Here is a 19,160-nt window from a genome sequence, read left to right as displayed (position 1 = left end):
ATCAAGGTGTGGTTGTAATTGAACACATTGAACATCAGATTCACATAATTAGGTCAAAAAAATTGCCTGGATATTAGATTATGAAATTAGATTAGATCAGATCAGAGACTCTCAATTCCTCACGGCGCCCAAGACACTGAACAGATTCATTTACAGAATCTTCATTTTCGCATACTAAGACTGGTTGGATCATATTGGAAATTCCTGATTGTAGGAGGTTATAAAACATGAGAAACATATTTTATTGCATGAGGCAGATACTGGTTTGAAGCTAAAATTATTGACCCCATTGATGATTGGAAGGTGTAAAATTAACATGACCCAAGACAGACCCAATTGAACCAGTGATTGACCCAGATTCAAGTGATTGGCCAGACCGATTTGGAGCCCAGGAGGAGAAGGAGGTAAATGGTATGGGAACTTAACACTGACAGAACAGGAGACCTGGAAGTGGAGGATGATGGTCCATATGAGACCCAGTGTAAGCTTTGGGTTTCCGTCGGCAATATCGTCATTCCTGATATTCACCAGCTTGACCTGTGATTTCCAGAGAAGAACATCAATTCACGTTTCAGTTAAAGTTTAATTTGAGAGATTGTCCTACCTTGTAATCAAGATTAAAGAATAAATAATATTTAAATACTGTCCACACAAAAAAAGTACTTAACATTTGTATGATTTAACACAGACAGCAACATAGTGTCGGCCCAGATCCGGCCCATATCTGGTCCACGTGTAATCCACATGTACCAGATTTGGGCCAGATCTGGGCCACATCTGGGAAGGAGTCATTTATAGCAGCATGTCCAAGCTGCTCTTTTCCACACTATGAAAGTGAATCATTATATATGATGATACACAAGTTGTCTGAATGGCGTTTTGTAATGCTTTGATGGTCAGTTTTGCAGTGACCATAAAGTTTTCCTAATTTACTTTCATTTTATGGAAGGGAGTAGCTTGGACATCCTGCTAAACATCCCACAAACAAAAGAAAATACACAGGTTTGGAAACAACTGAGAAAAGTCTCATTTTGGAATAAACTATCATTTTAATGTAGTTTGAAAGTTGAGTTGGTCTTGTACCTGTCGGCGTCTGAGGAAATCCAGTGCTATCTGCACATTCTGCAGTTTGTGGAATCGCATGCGTCCTCTCTCACGCGGCTGTGGAGACAAACAGAGGCCGGTTAAGACACAAAACACAAAGGATGAGATTGCGGTGTGTCCTTGAGTGCCTAAGCTTCTTTTGAAAGTCAAAATGAAGGAAGAATGAAAAACGTGGAGAACCTTTTTATGAAGCTAATATATCTGGTTACAGTTTATTTTAATGGACCACTTTAGACATTCTACTAACTGCAAGTAACTTTGCAACTACATGTCAACTACCAGTCAGAGTATTAGTAGACTGTAGTAGACAAGGTAAGGATTCGATGTTAGGCTTAGCTACTAATACTCTATGACTGGCAGTTGACATGTAGTGGCAAAGTTACTTATAGTTAGTAGAATGTCTAAAGTGGACCATCGAAATAAACTGTAACCAGATATGTGAACACTAATAATGCAAAGTAAAGACAAAGACCCCATGAAATCAAATCTTCTAGTCCACATCTGCAAGCATTGATGGCATTTACATGTAAGTGTACTATGAAATAAGTTTATATGTAAGTGTAACAAAATTTGTATTTTATCTGTATCATTCAATAAACTCTAGAATGAGCACATGCTCTTCATAAACAATACAGACTTTGATATGCCCCACCCCAACTTCCTGTTTCAGTAGGGAATACACCAATACAGATAACTGCAAGTCATTTCATGGGGTCTTCAAGACTACAGTGTATGACAGAAGTGATGGTCTTGTGGCCTCAGGGATGTAGTGTGGTTAACTATTGTGGATGAATGCTAAAAATGTTTATATTATATATTATAACCCAAAACTCACCATCTGACACACCTTTTTATGCAAACACCTTTTTATGACCTGAAAACCTTAAACTAACTTTAAAATGCAGTCCAGACTGTAAGTATGACTTGCGCAAAAGCTTTGTTCAGCACTAGTATACACATTTTGCTAATAGTCAGGGTAGCTACTTAGATATCATTCGCTATATCGGTCACACACCCAAACTATGACGAGGTTCAGATAGATGGTGTCATAAAGAGAAACAGCATCAGTCATGCGCAAGTGGAATTGTGCTATACTGTTATTCCTACCAGGGAAATTCCAAAATAAAAGTCCCTCAGATTAAAAGAACAAACATGCTTTATTAAGACGCAATGTTTTTTTCCCCCTTAAACAGATCTTAAAGGGTTAGTTCACCCAAAAATGAATATTATGTCATTCTCACCCTCATGTTGTTCCAAACCCGTAAGACCTCCGTTCATCTTCGGAACACAGTTTAAGATATTTTAGATTTAGTCCGAGAGCTTTCTGTCCCTCCATTGACAATGTATGTACGGTATACTGTCCATGTCCAGAAAGGTGATAAACACATCATCAAAGTAGTCCATGTGACATCACTGGGTTAGTTAGAAGTTTTTGAAGCATCGAAAATACATTGTGGTCCAAAAATAACAAAAACTACGACTTTATTCAGCATTGTCTTCTCTTCCGGAATCCTTTCCATTGAATTGATTCCATTGAATCCTTTCATCTGTCAGCGTTGGTAATGCACTTTTACGTAGTTGTTTTTGGCGATTAGGACATCCGCGACATGCACACTTATGCACCATTTTAAAAAATATAGCAATACCAAAATACAAACAATGTAGAATAGCTTGAATACAGCGTGCGTCTCCCTCAGACTGTAAACGAAGCTTCTTCTTCTTCTTCTTGTTTTACGGCGGTTGGCATCCAGCGTTTTGGTGCATTACCACCCCCTTCTTCCTCCTTCCCCCTTCCCCTTCTAAACGAAGCTCGGGTGCACCAGATAACACATCAGCAGCGTCACTGCGGAGTTGTGAACGCGGATTGACAACAGACCCGGAAGAGAATACAATGCTGAATAAAGTCGTAGTTTTTGTTATTTTTGGACCAAAATGTATTTTCGATGCTTCAAAATGTCGCAGATGTCCTAATCGGCAAAAACAACCACGGCGACGTAAAATAGCCTTACCAACGCCGACAGATGAAAGGATTCAATGGAATCAATTCAATGGAAAGGGTTCCGGAAGAGAAGACAATGCTGAATAAAGTCATATTTTTTGTTATTTTTGGACCAAAATGTATTTTCGATGCTTCAAAAACTTCTAACTAACCCACTGATGTCACATGGACTACTTTGATGATGTTTTTATTACCTTTCTGGACATGGACAGTATACCGTACATACATTTTCAATGGAGGGACAGAAAGCTCTCGGAATAAATCTAAAATATCTTAAACTGTGTTCTGAAGATGAACGGAGGTTTTACGGGTGTGGAACGACATGAGGGTGAGTCAATGACATAATTTTAATTTTTGGGAGAACTAACCCTTTAAATCTTTCAAATCTTTTTATTTGCAATTCTTAAATGAAGTCTTTTAACATTTAGCTCTTTATTTTATCAGTTGAGATACTTATCATTGACAAACATAGCTTAACTCTAAGTAACTCTAGGAAGCTAATGAAAACATGACTACAACAAGACTGGCGGAAGTGACATCATGCGCAAGCCAGCCACAGTGAGTGACCCATGCCAATGAAGCATCTACATCACTCACCAACCGTACGCTCCGCACAACGTCCCTCTCCCTCGTCTTGACCCAACAAGAGAAGTGCAAAGAGAGCAGACAGAAGTCAAAGGGCAAAGGTTAGCAAAGAGATGGTGGGTCAGTGTCAAAGGAAGATAGAATGATAGGCAGAAAAAGAGTCAAAGAGGTGCCACACAGAAAAAAGAAAAGCCAGAGAGTTAATGTCTTAGCTAGAGCCAAGAAATTAAGCAGTATGATGGGATGATGTCAAGAATTTGCCTGGAATATCTGAACCCAGTGTTTTGGGTGTGATTCAACATAACATCTTTCGAATTGGAAGACGTATTCCAAGGCATCACCCATAAATATGATGGGGTGTTCAAGTCTTCGTTGACCTGGAGGTCGGGACTTTGAATTTGTTTGAAGGCTGAGGGCAGGGTTGGGGTTTTGAAGGTGGAGAGGTTGGAATCTGAATAGGAGAAGTGATTGGTCATCTCTTGTTTAGCTGTGCTGAAATAGCAGAGGCTAGCTTTATAGTTCCTGTCCCATATGGCACACTTCATGTGGACTTACAATGTCCATTAAGTCTACAAGACCATAGGGTGTCCCATTTGTCATTTTTGGGTTTCCTTTTGCGGCCGATATGCACTTTTTCTGAGCCCACACTGAAGTGAGTGCCACTGCAGACTTCTACCTGACAGTCAAAGAGGTGTTATGACACAAAGTGTGGACTCGGAGGAAGACTGCGAGGGCTTAGGGTTCCATTAAGGACAGGGTCATACAAGTCAGTGTAAGACAATCTGTAATACTCACCAGCGTCTCCCCGGAGAGGACCTCCAGAAGGGAGATCAGGTTATGTCCATCTCGGAGATCTTCATACAGGTCATTCACATGACGCTGAGTCTGAGGATGGAGAAAAAACAAATCATTTTATGAGTGTTGCATTAAAAATCACATCATCCCTGCAGTAAGAAAACAATGCATTATTAGTTAAGCGCAAACTCATTTTCTTTTAAAGAAAAATTGTAAAGATTTCATTGCTCATGCAATCACAGTTCTGCATGGAAGCTTGTTTCCACCACTGAATAAAAAATAAAAAAGGTTACTGTGACTTTTTATCTTACAATTCTGACTTCTTTTCTCTGAGAAAAAAAGTATTTTTCCCCCTCAAAATTGGACTTTATAACTTGCAATTGTAAGTTTATATCTCAAAATTCGGAGAAAAGTAGTCAGAAACTGACTTTATTTCTCGCAATTGCGAGTTTATATCAATTTTGTTGACAAAATTGTCATCATTTATCCTTCCTCATGTATATTATTTTCCTTACACGAAACACTAAATTAGACACTCGGCACAATGTGTGAGCTTCCAGATTTTTTTTGTTTTTTGCATTCAAGGAAACTGGATGGTGATGCCAATCTCCAAAAATACAAGTCATGTGATGTCTCCAATTCACTTTTTCAATTCCAATTTTTATTTTTATGGTACTTTTTTGTGTTTTTTTAAGCTTGGCAGTATGAATCCCTATTCAATTTTCTAGTACGGATAATAAAAACATAAGTTAATTCGAAGACATTCCACCTAGCTTCTAATTTTGTGTTTAATTGAAAATAATGCGAATATATGGAACCAGATTTCGAAACAAATTGTGATTTTGGGGTGCATCTTAAACTCCAAAGCTGGCTTAAGCTGGGCAGCAACTTCTACAGTAAATACAAGCATGCATGTCTCTTGTTAAGAGGATAAAAACAATACTGAATTCAATGGGATTCATTCATGCTTTGCTCAGCAAGTACAGGACGGGGCAATGCATCGCTCCAGGCAGAATGGTGGCCCACCTGCCTCACGTCAAAAAATATCTGACAAATGATTTATTGAGTGACAGTGTGAATTAAATTCTGAAGTTTCTTTCTTTCTTTCTTTCTTTCTTTCTTTCTTTCTTTCTTTCTTTCTTTCTTTCTTTCTTTCTTTCTTTCTTTCTTTCTTTCTTTCTTTCTTTCTTTCTTTCTTTCTCTCTTTCTTTCTGTCTCTCTTTCTTTCTTTCTTTCTTTCTTTTTAAAACAACCAAGTCACAAGTTGCATATTCAGATGCTGTATAAAACCCCATTGAATAGATATAATATGTATATATTCTCTCTTATTTGTTCTTTATGGAGTTTGACAGTCATGGTCAACATGAACTAATGCATATGGGTTTGAAACAACATAACAGTGAGTGATCAATGACAGAATTTTTGGAATGAATTAATCCTTTTGTTATACAGCAAAGCCTATCTTTCTCAATATTTCAAAAGATAGTAACATTGCTTTCAAAGTACAAAATCCAAATCAAAGTACAATGACAAATTGGCGTCAGTGTACATCCAGTACGAGTGAGCAGGTGGTGATCCATGCATGTGATGAGGCAGACTTTTGATTTCTTTTGCTGTACTGCATGAGAGTGAGACTAAAATCTTCAAGCTCTAACTGTGAGCGTCAATCTACATTCTTCATGTGACAGCAGAAGAAATCGTCAGATTGAGAGCCTTGGGGAGGACAGGAATACTGTACATGCATGTGTGAGAGCAGGGCCTGCTGGGACACGCTGACAGATGGACCTACCTCAGCTCTCCGGTGCTGGATGAATGAACGGAGCAGGAGAGGAAAAGAGGAAGGACGCGATGATGAGGAGGAGAGAAGAGGGCAGAGAGAGAGTTAGAGCTGATTAGAAATGGAAGAAAGAAATGAGGGTTGAAAATGAAGGACGACATTAAGATTAATATGATTTAAAGGCTGATGCTGAAACTTAACAACAGCTCATGATAGATAGATAGATAGATAGATAGATAGATAGATAGATAGATAGATAGATAGATAGATAGATAGATAGATAGATAGATAGATAGATAGATAGATAGATAGATAGATAGATAGATAGATAGATAGATAGATAGATAGATAGATAGATAGATAGATAGATAGATAGATAGATAGATAGATAGATAGATAGATAGATAGATAGATAGATAGATAGATAGATAGATAGATAGATAGATAGATAGATTAGTCATACTAGTGCAGAGGTCATACTGAGCCACTAGAGGTCTCTGTTGATGCACTGAATGTCAGTATATAATACCCAACATGTCCACTAGCAGAAGCTCACACACAAATGATGTGCTATAATGTATCATATCACAGTCTGTGTTAAATTCATACATTGGAAAAACACCAACATCAGTGTGTATCATATGGTAATAAGTCTCATTTGTACTGTCTATACCCATTTATTTGTCCATTGTCCATCTTTCCCTCTCAGGTCAATCAGCACAAAGCAATATTAACATCTAAGAAGTGCTACATAAAAACTGATGACAGATACAAACACGGCGCAAACTGAGCAATCAGTGTTTTTTTTTTTTTTGTTTGTGTGTTTTTTTTTTGTGGTCTGTAAGTGTTTGTCAAGGTCGAACTCAAACATTCAGTCAGCAAATATAGATGTGTCAGTGTAGAACACAGTCTGAAGGCTTATATTTGATGGTATAAAGAGTGAAAAGACAAATTCAATCATTCTGTTCAATGTAAATAGATAAATGATAGTGATATAATTATATACAGTATATAAAACTGTTATTTTATTTTAGAAACTTGGCCAAAACATCAAAATTCATAATGAAGTTGCACCAGGTAGAGCAATGAGAATCCTAGGCATTAGATAAAGGTCAAAATAGCATTATCAGAAATAATATTACGCAGATATTACTACCCACATTGGAGCAGATTTCTCAGGACACAAAATTAGCCTGAAAGAGTTGTGAGGAAAAACAGCTTTTCATTCAGATGGGATAAAAATACAAAAAGGATGTCTATGAAACACACATTTTTCCTGGTCCCATCTGAATAAGGCTTTTGTTTAATCACAGATAAAGGGTTTAAATAAGACTGATGGAGCAGTAGATGTGAGTAGATGAACACAGTCAAACATCTGTGCAGCACATGTGCTACTGTTGGCTGGACTGACAAGTGTTTATACCCTGAATATGATACGCGAGTTGCAAAATGAATCCAGATGTTCTTAACATGCATGTTAGTCTTTTGTTCTGAAGGGGTTTTTTTCCTCATCTACAGTGAATGAACAGGCTTGACTGATTTGTAAGAGTGCAAATAACCTCCATTCTTGTCCAGTGTTACATCTTCATTATCTTTTGTTTGGCTTTTCAGTGCAGCCCTTCTCGGCCTAAATACATTTTAGATTAACAATGAGAAATGAGCTGCGTGTAGATTTATAACCTGTGCGGACAGGATATGACCCGCTTCTCTGCAAATATATGTGTCCTCACCTAAAAGAATACCAGTGCTGAAACAGAAATCATGCTCAGCCCAGGTGTGGGCAATTTACCGTTAGACATGATAAACCAATTTGTAGGTATTTGACGACTTGGCTAATTCGTACAAATTCATACGACCTCACTTGTTGGATTTCATACGGTTTTTGCTAAATCGCACGTATTTTACGAGTTGCCAAATTCGTATGAATTCGAACGAATGACCTACCCCTAACCCCGCCCCTAAACCTACCCGTCACTAGGGTTTAGACAAATCGTACGAATTAGGCACCTCATAAAATACGTATGAATTGGTCGTGAGATAGCGTTGGATAAACTGATAAATTTGGCGACTGGTATAATGTCAGATTATCTATCGCGGTTATTCTCACATGACATTGCAATGCTGCACTGTCATAAAAGTAAATCCTTTTTATGCATTTTTAAGCCAAGCATTCGGTCAATTTCACATTATTCAAGCACAATAAGACACGAAAGAAAACCACAGTTGTAATACATTATTATAAGCATCTATTCATTTTTAAAGTATAATGAATTAAAAACACATGACAAACAACCAATGTCAGATGTAACAAGGAATCTGCACATATTATAATGCATTTTAACTTTGGTTGCAATTATTTATGAAAATATATAATGCATTATACTGTAGATTATGAAGACCTTTATAATAAAGGCTTTAAAGCATTAAAACATTTTTTTATTTTATTTCAGCTATTTGCCAAGGCAAAATTTTTCAAAATAACTAAGGGTACATTTACACGACAATGTGGTACTAAAAGCTGAAAGGTTTTTCCTTCGCATTTTTCATGTACAGGCGACAACATCGTCAAAATGATCCCATTCACACTGATCTGTGAAAACGAATAAAAACACTGTATACTGCTGCAAGGCCAGTAGTTGGCGACGTCACTTTATAAAGAAACACTATGCGGGCATAGACGAAACATGTAATTACAGAAGAGGATTAGGGCCAAGCAATAATAAAAAATAAAAAAACATCTCGAGATTAAAGTTGTTAAATTTCGAGAAAAAACTCGTTAAATTTCGAGAAAAAAGTCGAAAGAAAATGTTGAGAATAAATTCATTAAATTATGAGAAAAAACTTGTTAAATTTCGAGAAAAAAGTCGAAATAAAATGTTGAGAATAAACTCATTAAATTATGAGAAAAAACTTGTTAAATTTCGAGAAAAAAGTCGAGATAAAATGTTGAGAATAAACTAGTTAAATTACGAGAAAAAACTCGTTAAATTTTGAGGAAAAAAGTCGAGATAAAATGTTGAGAATAAACTTGTTAAATTATGAGAAAAAAAGTCGTTAAATTTCAAGAAAAAAGTCGAAATAAAATGTTGAGAATAAACTCATTAAATTACGAGAAAAAACTCGTTAAATTTCGAGAAAAAAGTCGAGATAAAATGTTGAGAATAAACTCGTTAAATTATGAGAAAAAACTTGTTAAATTTCGAGAAAAAAGTCAAAATAAAATGTTGAGAATAAACTCATTAAATTACGAGAAAAAACTCGTTAAATTTCGAGAAAAAAGTTGAGATAAAATGTTGAGAATAAACTTGTTAAATTACGAGAAAAAACTCGTTAAATTTCGAGAAAAAAGTCGAGATAAAATGTTGAGAATAAACTAGTTAAATTACGAGAAAAAACTCGTTAAATTTTGAGAAAAAAGTTGAGATAAAATGTTGAGAATAAACTCATTAAATTATGAGAAAAAACTCGTTAAATTTCGAGAAAAAAGTCGAAATAAAATGTTGAGAATAAACTCATTAAATTACGAGAAAAAACTTGTTAAATTTCGAGAAAAAAGTCGAGATAAAATGTTGAGAATAAACTAGTTAAATTACGAGAAAAAACTCGTTAAATTTTGAGGAAAAAAGTCGAGATAAAATGTTGAGAATAAACTTGTTAAATTATGAGAAAAAAAGTCGTTAAATTTCAAGAAAAAAGTCGAAATAAAATGTTGAGAATAAACTCATTAAATTACGAGAAAAAACTCGTTAAATTTCGAGAAAAAAGTCGAGATAAAATGTTGAGAATAAACTCGTTAAATTATGAGAAAAAACTTGTTAAATTTCGAGAAAAAAGTCAAAATAAAATGTTGAGAATAAACTCATTAAATTACGAGAAAAAACTCGTTAAATTTCGAGAAAAAAGTTGAGATAAAATGTTGAGAATAAACTTGTTAAATTACGAGAAAAAACTCGTTAAATTTCGAGAAAAAAGTCGAGATAAAATGTTGAGAATAAACTAGTTAAATTACGAGAAAAAACTCGTTAAATTTTGAGAAAAAAGTTGAGATAAAATGTTGAGAATAAACTCATTAAATTATGAGAAAAAACTCGTTAAATTTCGAGAAAAAAGTCGAAATAAAATGTTGAGAATAAACTCATTAAATTACGAGAAAAAACTCGTTAAATTTCGAGAAAAAAGTCGAGATAAAATGTTGAGAATAAACTTGTTAAATTACGAGAAAAAACTCGTTAAATTTTGAGAAAAAAAGTCGAGATAAAATGTTGAGAATAAACTCGTTAAATTATGAGAATAAACTAGTTAAATTACGAGAAAAAACTCGTTACATTTTTAGAAAAAAGTCGAGATAAAATGTTGAGAATAAACTAGTTAAATTACGAGAAAAAACTCGTTAAATTTTGAGAAAAAAGTTGAGAAAATGTTGAGAATAAACTCATTAAATTATGAGAAAAAACTCGTTAAATTTCGAGAAAAAAGTCGAAATAAAATGTTGAGAATAAACTCATTAAATTACGAGAAAAAACTCGTTAAATTTCGAGAAAAAAGTCGAGATAAAATGTTGAGAATAAACTTGTTAAATTACGAGAAAAAACTTGTTAAATTTTGAGAAAAAAGTCGAGATAAAATGTTGAGAATAAACTTGTTAAATTACGAGAAAAAACTCGTTAAATTTTGAGAAAAAAAGTCGAGATAAAATTTTGAGAATAAACTCGTTAAATTATGAGAATAAACTAGTTAAATTACGAGAAAAAACTAGTTAAATTTTTAGAAAAAAGTCGAGATAAAATGTTGAGAATAAACTAGTTAAATTACGAGAAAAAACTCGTTAAATTTTGAGAAAAAAGTTGAGATAAAATGTTGAGAATAAACTCATTAAATTATGAGAAAAAACTCGTTAAATTTCGAGAAAAAAGTCGAGATAAAATGTTGAGAATAAAGTCATTAAATTACGAGAAAAAAGTCGTTAAATTACGAGAACAAATTTGTTAAATTATGAGAAAAATGTTGTTAAATTCTCATAAAAAGTCATTAAGTTCTCATAATCTAATGACTTTTTTCTCGTAATTTAATTACTTTATTCTCAACATTTTATCTCGACTTTTTTTCTCGAAATTTAACAACATTAATCTCGAGATGGTTTTATTTTTTTATTATTGCTTGGCCCTAATCCTCTTCCGTATGTAATACACATGCACATGACATCACTGTTTTCACAAATTCAAAACTCGTTTTCAAAAGTTCGCATTTTCAGGCCCCCAAAATGTTGTTGTCTTGTGAACGGCCAAAACGCATAAAAAGTTTTTAGTTGAAAACGGTGTCATGTAAACAGCCCCTAAAACTGAAATCAAAATGAATAAAAACTATATAAAGACATAAAAAAAAAACATAAAAATGACCAAAATTACTAAAACTTTAAATAATTTAAGAGGAGAAAAAATTTAATTAAAATAATAATAAAAACTATAATATTATCTCAATAACACTAAAATAAAAATGGTTCTAAAAGACGTTTTCTGTGCACAGCATGTGAACAGAACTGTGAATAAACTGTTCTTATTTTATTACTGACTAAAACATTCTGAATGTTTTAGTTACTGTACATTAATTAGGCTAGTTTTTTTTTTACTTCCAGTGAAACAAACTATCATGATATATTGTTATAGTGATATAAAATACTCATCTCGTGATACAAGATGTTGGTCATACTTTCCCATTATAGGTCCAAACTCAGTGAATCTAAAAAATATCCCCATTGTGCCCTTGATCAAGGTTACTTCAGCAGGACTGATGCTTGTATTGTAAGTTGCATTGGATTTGTCAACTAATATGATTAGTTATCCTAATCAAACTTTACCAAATTTTAACATAATAAATTGCAGTAAAAAAAAATAATAAATGTACCTTTATCAAGTGTTTGTTCACCCATTTTGTGAAAGTCTTCTTCTGCACTCTGTCCCGTTCATCTGCAAAAGATAAAGAAAAAGAACATTAAACACACTTCAGCAGTGTTTCGAGTAAATGTCGGGATCTGAAGGGATTTAAGTGTGTCATTTTATTAATGTTAAAACGTTGCCATTTAGAATACTATTTTGAGGTTCAAATTTGATGTTGAATCCCAAATGAATATGCAGACAACTAGAAATAAGCCATTTGTAGATCCATTTCCATGAAAAGTTGTAACACTGTCTCTGTGATGCTTTCAAAACATCGATCTGTTGGTTTGAACATCACGACCAGCTCAAAACAACAACACTGAAGCACGGAATGGTCCGAGTTTGTTTTGAACACAAATGTCGGCATGAAACAGAAGTTGCGATCATCTTTTCTTCCCTATTTTGACGTATATCTGAGTGAAACGGCTTCTTGAACAAGAACAAATGTAGGACGGGGCTTTATTTTGTCCATTGGGAATTGATTGGACGGTTGTGGTCTGCTATTGGTCAATCTAATGTGAGTGACAAGTTGTCCCGCCCTCACGCCAGTAACGCATCATCAGAGAAGAGATGTCGCTGCAAGAGGGAGGGGAAGTTATTTAGATTAAAGATTAAGGGGCACATGAATTAAAAAAAAGATGTGCACGGATAAACCATTTATAATAAATACTGCAATATGACTTATAAACAAGAATTGTCAGTTTTGATTTCATGGTGACGTTAATAAAGAAACAGTTGAGCTGCACGTGAAGAGAGAAGTGGAACAGATGAAAGCTCAATATCAGAATGATTTCAGTTCTTTGTGTAGGAACGCCTCACATCTCCTACCAAACCATTCAAACACAGCAGCCCACAGGCACACCCAATCTCTGGGTAGAGCTGGAGAGTAATGACTGCAGGAGGTGTCTAGACAGCTTCATTGTCAAGCAAAGACGGAGCACAGGTTTGGGGAGAAGAAAATGTGATGTATTCTGAGGCCTCAGGCTAGGAAATTTGACCGTGAAGGCAGAATAGCTTTAATCTCAACTGTGCGTCACCAAAAACACCACAGACACACCTACAGCCTGCAGAATCATGTTCCCTCAGCAGCATCAAACACAAGAGAACATGATCCACACTGCTGTCTCATGCAACTTACCAACAATTGCATTAGTCATCAGTACCGGAGAACATTGCAGTACTTTGAAATTACATGCTCACATTTACTGATAAAGCTAGTGAGTTAGTAAAGTTGGTCAGATATCAGGTGGCCTTAACTGCTAAAACATTTCATAAAATGGTCATACTTTATTTTACAGTACTTGCATTGTATTTACCTAAGAAAGTACTGGTACTATAAGATTAAGGTTAGGTTTAGGGGTAGGTTCACGGTTACAGTTATTACAATTACTATAATAAGTACATATAAATGAGGAACAGTGCTACCCATATAATTATATATAATATACATTACATGTTGGTGCATTGTAATTACAATTAAAGTACTTGCATTTAATTTGCATCACTGTTAACTTTACTCCTAACCATATGTAATGGAGGCCAGCCAGTAGTTGCTGTGCAAGTAAACCTCACTCCTCTGATCTCAAGAGATGCTCTAGAGATGACACTAGAGGTTGCAGCCTTTAGCCTCCTTGTTAGAGCGTCCAACACCCAGGTTTGAGGCCCGCGCAGAGTGGGACGAGTAGGACCTGGGTGAGGGGTTACACATATCCCAACACTTACCTTAATACAGGGGTGTCCAATCCTGCTCCTGGAGGGCCACTGTCCTGCAAAGTTTAGCTCCAACCCCAATTAAACACACCTGAACCAGCTAATCAAGGTCTTACTAGGGATACTAGAAACTTCCAGGCAGGTGTGTTGAGGCATGTTGGAGCTAAACTCTGCAGTACAGTGGCCCTCCAGGACTGGGTTTGGACACCACTGCCTTAAAACCTCTAACCCCTTTAATTCTAACCCTACCTTTACTTCTAAACCTAACTATACCTCAAACTCATTAGAAGTAAATGTGGAAACATCATGTAGTTGCACAGTAAATCCATTGTCTTGTAGGTATTACACATTAGTAGTTAAGGCCACCAAAGTGTGACCATAATGATACTGTAAAAAATACACAAAATGGCATGTATGAGATTAAAACAATTTTTTTTTTTTTGCTGGTGGTCTTTGATAGAATCTTTCGATACACCTCTTTCTGGGAGCAAGTGCAAGAAGAAAACTGCTGTAAACTTAAATCATCTCAACTACAGTTTCTCTTATCACATGTAGGATTGAGAACTTTCTTTGGCCTGAAGACACCAAACCTGAAGCGATGGGCATCAGTTCTCATGAGGTGCACAGCACATCCCAGCACAATCCATATTTTGAAGGATGGTGATGACGGATCATGCTTTGAGGACCGTGATTTTGCAAAGTAAGACACGAGGGGCTTTCGCACCGGAACTTAGTTATAGGAACTAGCCACCAGGGTGGTTCCCCGAGATCTAATAGTTCCTGTTTTCCTGGTTGCATTTGCACCACCCGTAGAAACTATGAAGTGACGTACAGTAAGTTGTGCTTGTTGTTGTTTGATGGCACGGCAGACCTTTATTTTGACGTTGCTGAGAACGCCAGACAGAGCCTGAGCACACAGCTCTCCCGTTCTCCGTCTTCATTAATTTGCGATTTATTTAACAGACTGTCTAATATGTTATTATTACATGTTAAAAAGAAGACAGTGTATGAAAAAGTATTAGCGTTTTCCGTTTGGTTGATGTCCAGTGTCACTAGCTGAGCAGAAATACATAATCACGTTTTCGCTTGATCCCCTCAAAGTTGCGTTGGATTCTCTCCTTAACTCAAGAGGACCATCTATCATTGTTTTCCATGTTCATAGAGTTAGTTTGTGGAGTATATATATAGGCTATAAACTGTGTGTGTATACATGCCTTTTTAAAAATGTATACACTTACGTCACTGACAGTTTCTATTGTGATGGGTTTTTAGTTTTTTAGAATTTAGAATTTAGTTCTCTCCAAAGGAGTTCCTAGAACTAAAATCATTCCTAGTTCCTGCAGCGTGAACGCAGCAAAATCCAGGTTAGTCCTAACACTATCCCCACCCCTAAACCTAACCCTACCAATAACTTATCCCTAAAATCAGAGGGAAGTGATAGGTGAATAACACTGATGTAGAAGCACCTAACCCTGGTTGTAAGCCTAAACTGTAAACTTGTCCCTCAAATCTGATTGGTTGATTGAAACTTTGTTCCATGATCAACAAAGATGTTGATCCAGGAACATGTTGTACGTTCACCGTTAGGGGTCATCCCCCTTTTTGAGCATAAATTTGAACTTAAATGGTTGTAATTCATGAAGGCTTTGGAATAGAGACCTCAGGTTGGTCTCTTTTTAAAGAAGATACTCAGCAGATTATTGTAGAAATACACTTCAAAAAATTAAAGTGTAGAAAAGTTATAGAAGTCTAGTGCAAAGCAATTGTAATGAACTAAACATTTTTATTTTATACACTCTAAAATTGCTAGAAAATCCAAACCATATTTCTAACCAAGTTGTGTTCCGAATTTGAAGTTGATATCAGAAACACTGAGCCATTTCTATGGTAGTGCAATGTCCAATTTCAAAACAGGTGACAGGATTGTGAGTGTTTAAGCTTTCGAATACCTAATGTGTGATGATTACTAAAATATGTGATAAAGGCAATAAAAAATGAGTGCCAAGTGACCAGCTGACAGTGACAGTTAAAAAGATATAGACACTAGGAGTCACGTATCAAGAAATCCTGGAGAAATGCGTGACCTAAAACAAAGCAAAAGCCAAACTGGACTGGCAGTTAAAGCATTCAGTCAAAGCACAACACTTAAGTCTACACACTTAATTACTCTCCAGTTGATTCCCAATCAATAATAGGAGCAATTTTGTACAGAAGGACAGTTGAATGCATAATACAATATAGGAGTGAAAGAAGTTTGTTGAGCAATGGCACGACTCACACACCCAGCTATTGTTTTGCATTGAGGGAACAGCTGATTCAGACCTGCACTGACGCGCCTGCTGGACTTCTGCTTCTGCTGGGCGGAGTATGATGAGCATATTATGAAGTAATATCACCATGGTGACTATCATGGGTGGAGACAGTAAACCTTGACCTCTAATGCAAGACTTCCCTTTTTTAGTGTTTGAAGAGCCTTACTGCGGGTGATGGTGTGGATAATTATGACCACCGGTACAGGGTCATCAACAGACCTTTGCCTTTGACCACCATTCTTTGCCTTCTATCTTCTCACATGTATAATGTTACAGCGCTAATGTTTAAACCAACACCCCTGCCCGCCTATAATGTTTAAACATGCCCTCTGGAGTGTGTGAGGAAAACGAGAGAATTCACTATCTTTACCTATAAAAAAAGAATTAAAATGTATTCACTGATATTCGATGCAGTGATATGTATACCTATAGTGACAAATGCATTGTCTCGGTTTGCTGATGACATACTGTATGAGCCAATCAGGTGCAGGACTGAGGTGACAGGTCCCAATTAACATCTTTATACTGCTAAATATATGCCATCTATTTAAATATTGACACAACAGCTTTGGTCAAGGGAGACAACTTTAAGTCTGATATTTCTAAACCAAACGCCTGCCGTATGAGACACAAATTACTGCCAATAAAAAGAAAGACTGCAAGCAATGCACTTGAGCAGACTGCAAACATTGAGGCAAGTCATAAACCTAATAAAAAATGAATGATTAATATATAAAGGATGTTTTTACATAATGAGATCTTCTAGTATCAGATATCATTATGTAAAATATCTTCTAATCTGATCCCGTTTGCTCACAATATTGCATTAAAAATGTATGGTGTCTTTTAATTCAGTAATATAATATACATTTACTTGGGAAGCAAAATTGCATTAGGCATTAAGATTTATATTCTCAGAGAATATGTCTTGAGAGAAATTTTAATATTTTTCTTTTAAACTTCAATAATTTTTTAACCCTATTGGCAAATCGTATAATACTGAACCGCACTAAATTATATTAGAGTATATATTCGATAATATCCTGTACACATAAAAAAAAAAAAAAAAAAAAAAAAAAAAAAAGATTTTTTGATAAATGTTTCGAACTGGAAACCAAGACGAAACTGATTAAGAAGATAATTTTTGTTCATACATAATAATTTTGTACAACAAAATCTCTTCCCACATGAGCAGCTGTCCTAGGTACCTTTCCTGCCTTCAACGGCTTTCAGCATTCCCTGATAGTGCAAGTCATCTGAGGGGATCCTCTCCCTCTGCCCGTCCAGGCTATCGGTCGAGTATTCCCTCCGTCTCTGTTGCGTACTCATCTCCTTTACGTCACGCTTACAGTGAAATACAGAGTTCAGCCAGCCACAAATCTCTGTTCTTTACAAGCTTCCTCACTTTTTCAAATAGAAAGCTGCAGCAATGTTCCGTTAAGATTTAAGGTTCCCGTTTAATCTCTGTTGTCCATGTTCTAGCTCCAGTAAATGATGTCAGTAGGCTACAGGTTCTGGGCCTGCTCTCTTGCAGTTCTGACTCCAGTGAGACATGGTGCTTGGAGGGCATTGCGGGTTACGCTTGGCTCCGCCTCATCCACGAATTGTCATGTTGGTGGAGCCGAGGCAGGAAGAAGGGGTGGAATCAGGGAAAGTGAGTGGGAAGGTGTGTCCGCCAGCATGCCTCATCTAGAATCCCACACCTTCTCCAAACACTCTCTAAATCATCACAATCTCTCAAGAATAACGCAACAGGAAACGTAGAGTGTGAAGAGTTGTGTAACTTTACGCAGAGCACTAAGCTGGCCGCGAGAATCATTAAAGGAACAGGAGTTACACAATCACACTCTAAAACTACTCATGCTAACAGACATTACTCCACACACACACACACACACACACACACACATACACATACACATGCCCCTTTAATGATTAACCACTGTAACATACCTGAGCGGTTGGGCAAGTATGACTAACTAAGAGTGTGTGCTGCCAATAAGACAGGGCGAGGCTCTGGGATGGGCCGCTCACGTCTACACATGCTGGAGATTAACATTATTATATCTAAACCAACCCCAGCAAAATACATAACCAGAGGCTGCAAATTGAACAGCCAGAAATAAGATGAAAATTCTTTAAAAGAATCATTTCTTGTTTGCATGTGATCATGCTGAACTTGCATGCGCATCACCAAAGTATGTAGGAAGAGAAAGATTTGTAGATATAATAGGTGATGAGTGACAGTTCTGACCATGCAGGAGAAGGTCTCATAAAGATAAACCAAAAGCTCAGAAGATAAAGATGAGGACGGGGCGTTCATCACATGCTCATCATCTGAACAGACCCGCACCGTAAACTTTGAGAGGCTTTGAGATTTGACGGCCTGTTCAGGCTCGCTGGTGAGTATATCAGCCTGAACTTGACAGTGTTTGCAGGAGTGTTTATTTTACGATATATCTGACATAGCGGATGTGGAAGCTGACGCCTTCATTTTACAGACGTCTAAATGTCTGTTGATACAGAAGAAGGTATTACGGTGTGAAACTAAACACTACCAACACCTATAACAGAATTCACAATGTGAATTTATGTTGTTTGTCCTATTTCCTTAAAGCACCCACTGTGATTTCATTTAATGTTATAACCTGAAATACAAGTCAAATTTATTGAAAATAAATTTTATATGTATTATTCAGCAAGGATGCATTAAATTGATCAAAGGAGACAGTAAAGACATTTAAAATGTTACAAAATATTTATATGTCAAATAAATGCTGTTCTTTTGAACTTTCTATTCATCAAAAAATCCTGAAAAAAAAAAAAAAAAAAAAAAATCACTTTATCCATGAAAATATGAAGCAGCACAACTGTTTTAAACATTGATAATGATAAGAAATGTTTCTTGATCAACAAATCAGCATATTTGAATGATTTCTGAAGGA

General features: G+C 35.9%; 1 protein-coding gene across 19 annotated transcripts in view; it reads right to left on the bottom strand.

The window, feature by feature from the left end:
• The window catches only part of plecb (plectin b), a 168,421-nt gene that overhangs the window by 41,934 nt on the left and 107,327 nt on the right, over positions 1–19,160 (bottom strand). For 6 of the 19 annotated variants that reach the window (XM_048154116.1, XM_048154121.1, XM_048154113.1 and 3 more), the window contains exons 2-7: positions 12,162–12,223; positions 6,273–6,287; positions 4,484–4,573; positions 3,701–3,736; positions 1,084–1,161; positions 445–537 (exon numbers count right to left, since the gene is read on the bottom strand). In XM_048154116.1, the coding sequence (XP_048010073.1) occupies positions 445–537; positions 1,084–1,161; positions 3,701–3,736; positions 4,484–4,573; positions 6,273–6,287; positions 12,162–12,223 (374 nt within the window). Of the gene's footprint in view, positions 1–444; positions 538–1,083; positions 1,162–3,700; positions 3,737–4,483; positions 4,574–6,272; positions 6,288–12,161; positions 12,224–17,423; positions 18,120–19,160 lie in introns of those variants that run through there. The other 13 variants (XM_048154118.1, XM_048154122.1, XM_048154106.1 and 10 more) reach the window with 8 other exon arrangements.

The sequence above is a fragment of the Megalobrama amblycephala genome, linkage group LG13, assembly GCF_018812025.1.
Source record: "Megalobrama amblycephala isolate DHTTF-2021 linkage group LG13, ASM1881202v1, whole genome shotgun sequence".
Lineage (NCBI taxonomy): Eukaryota > Metazoa > Chordata > Actinopteri > Cypriniformes > Xenocyprididae > Megalobrama > Megalobrama amblycephala.
The sequence above is the reverse complement of the archived record's forward strand: the minus strand, read 5'-3'. Positions and strand labels throughout refer to the sequence as shown.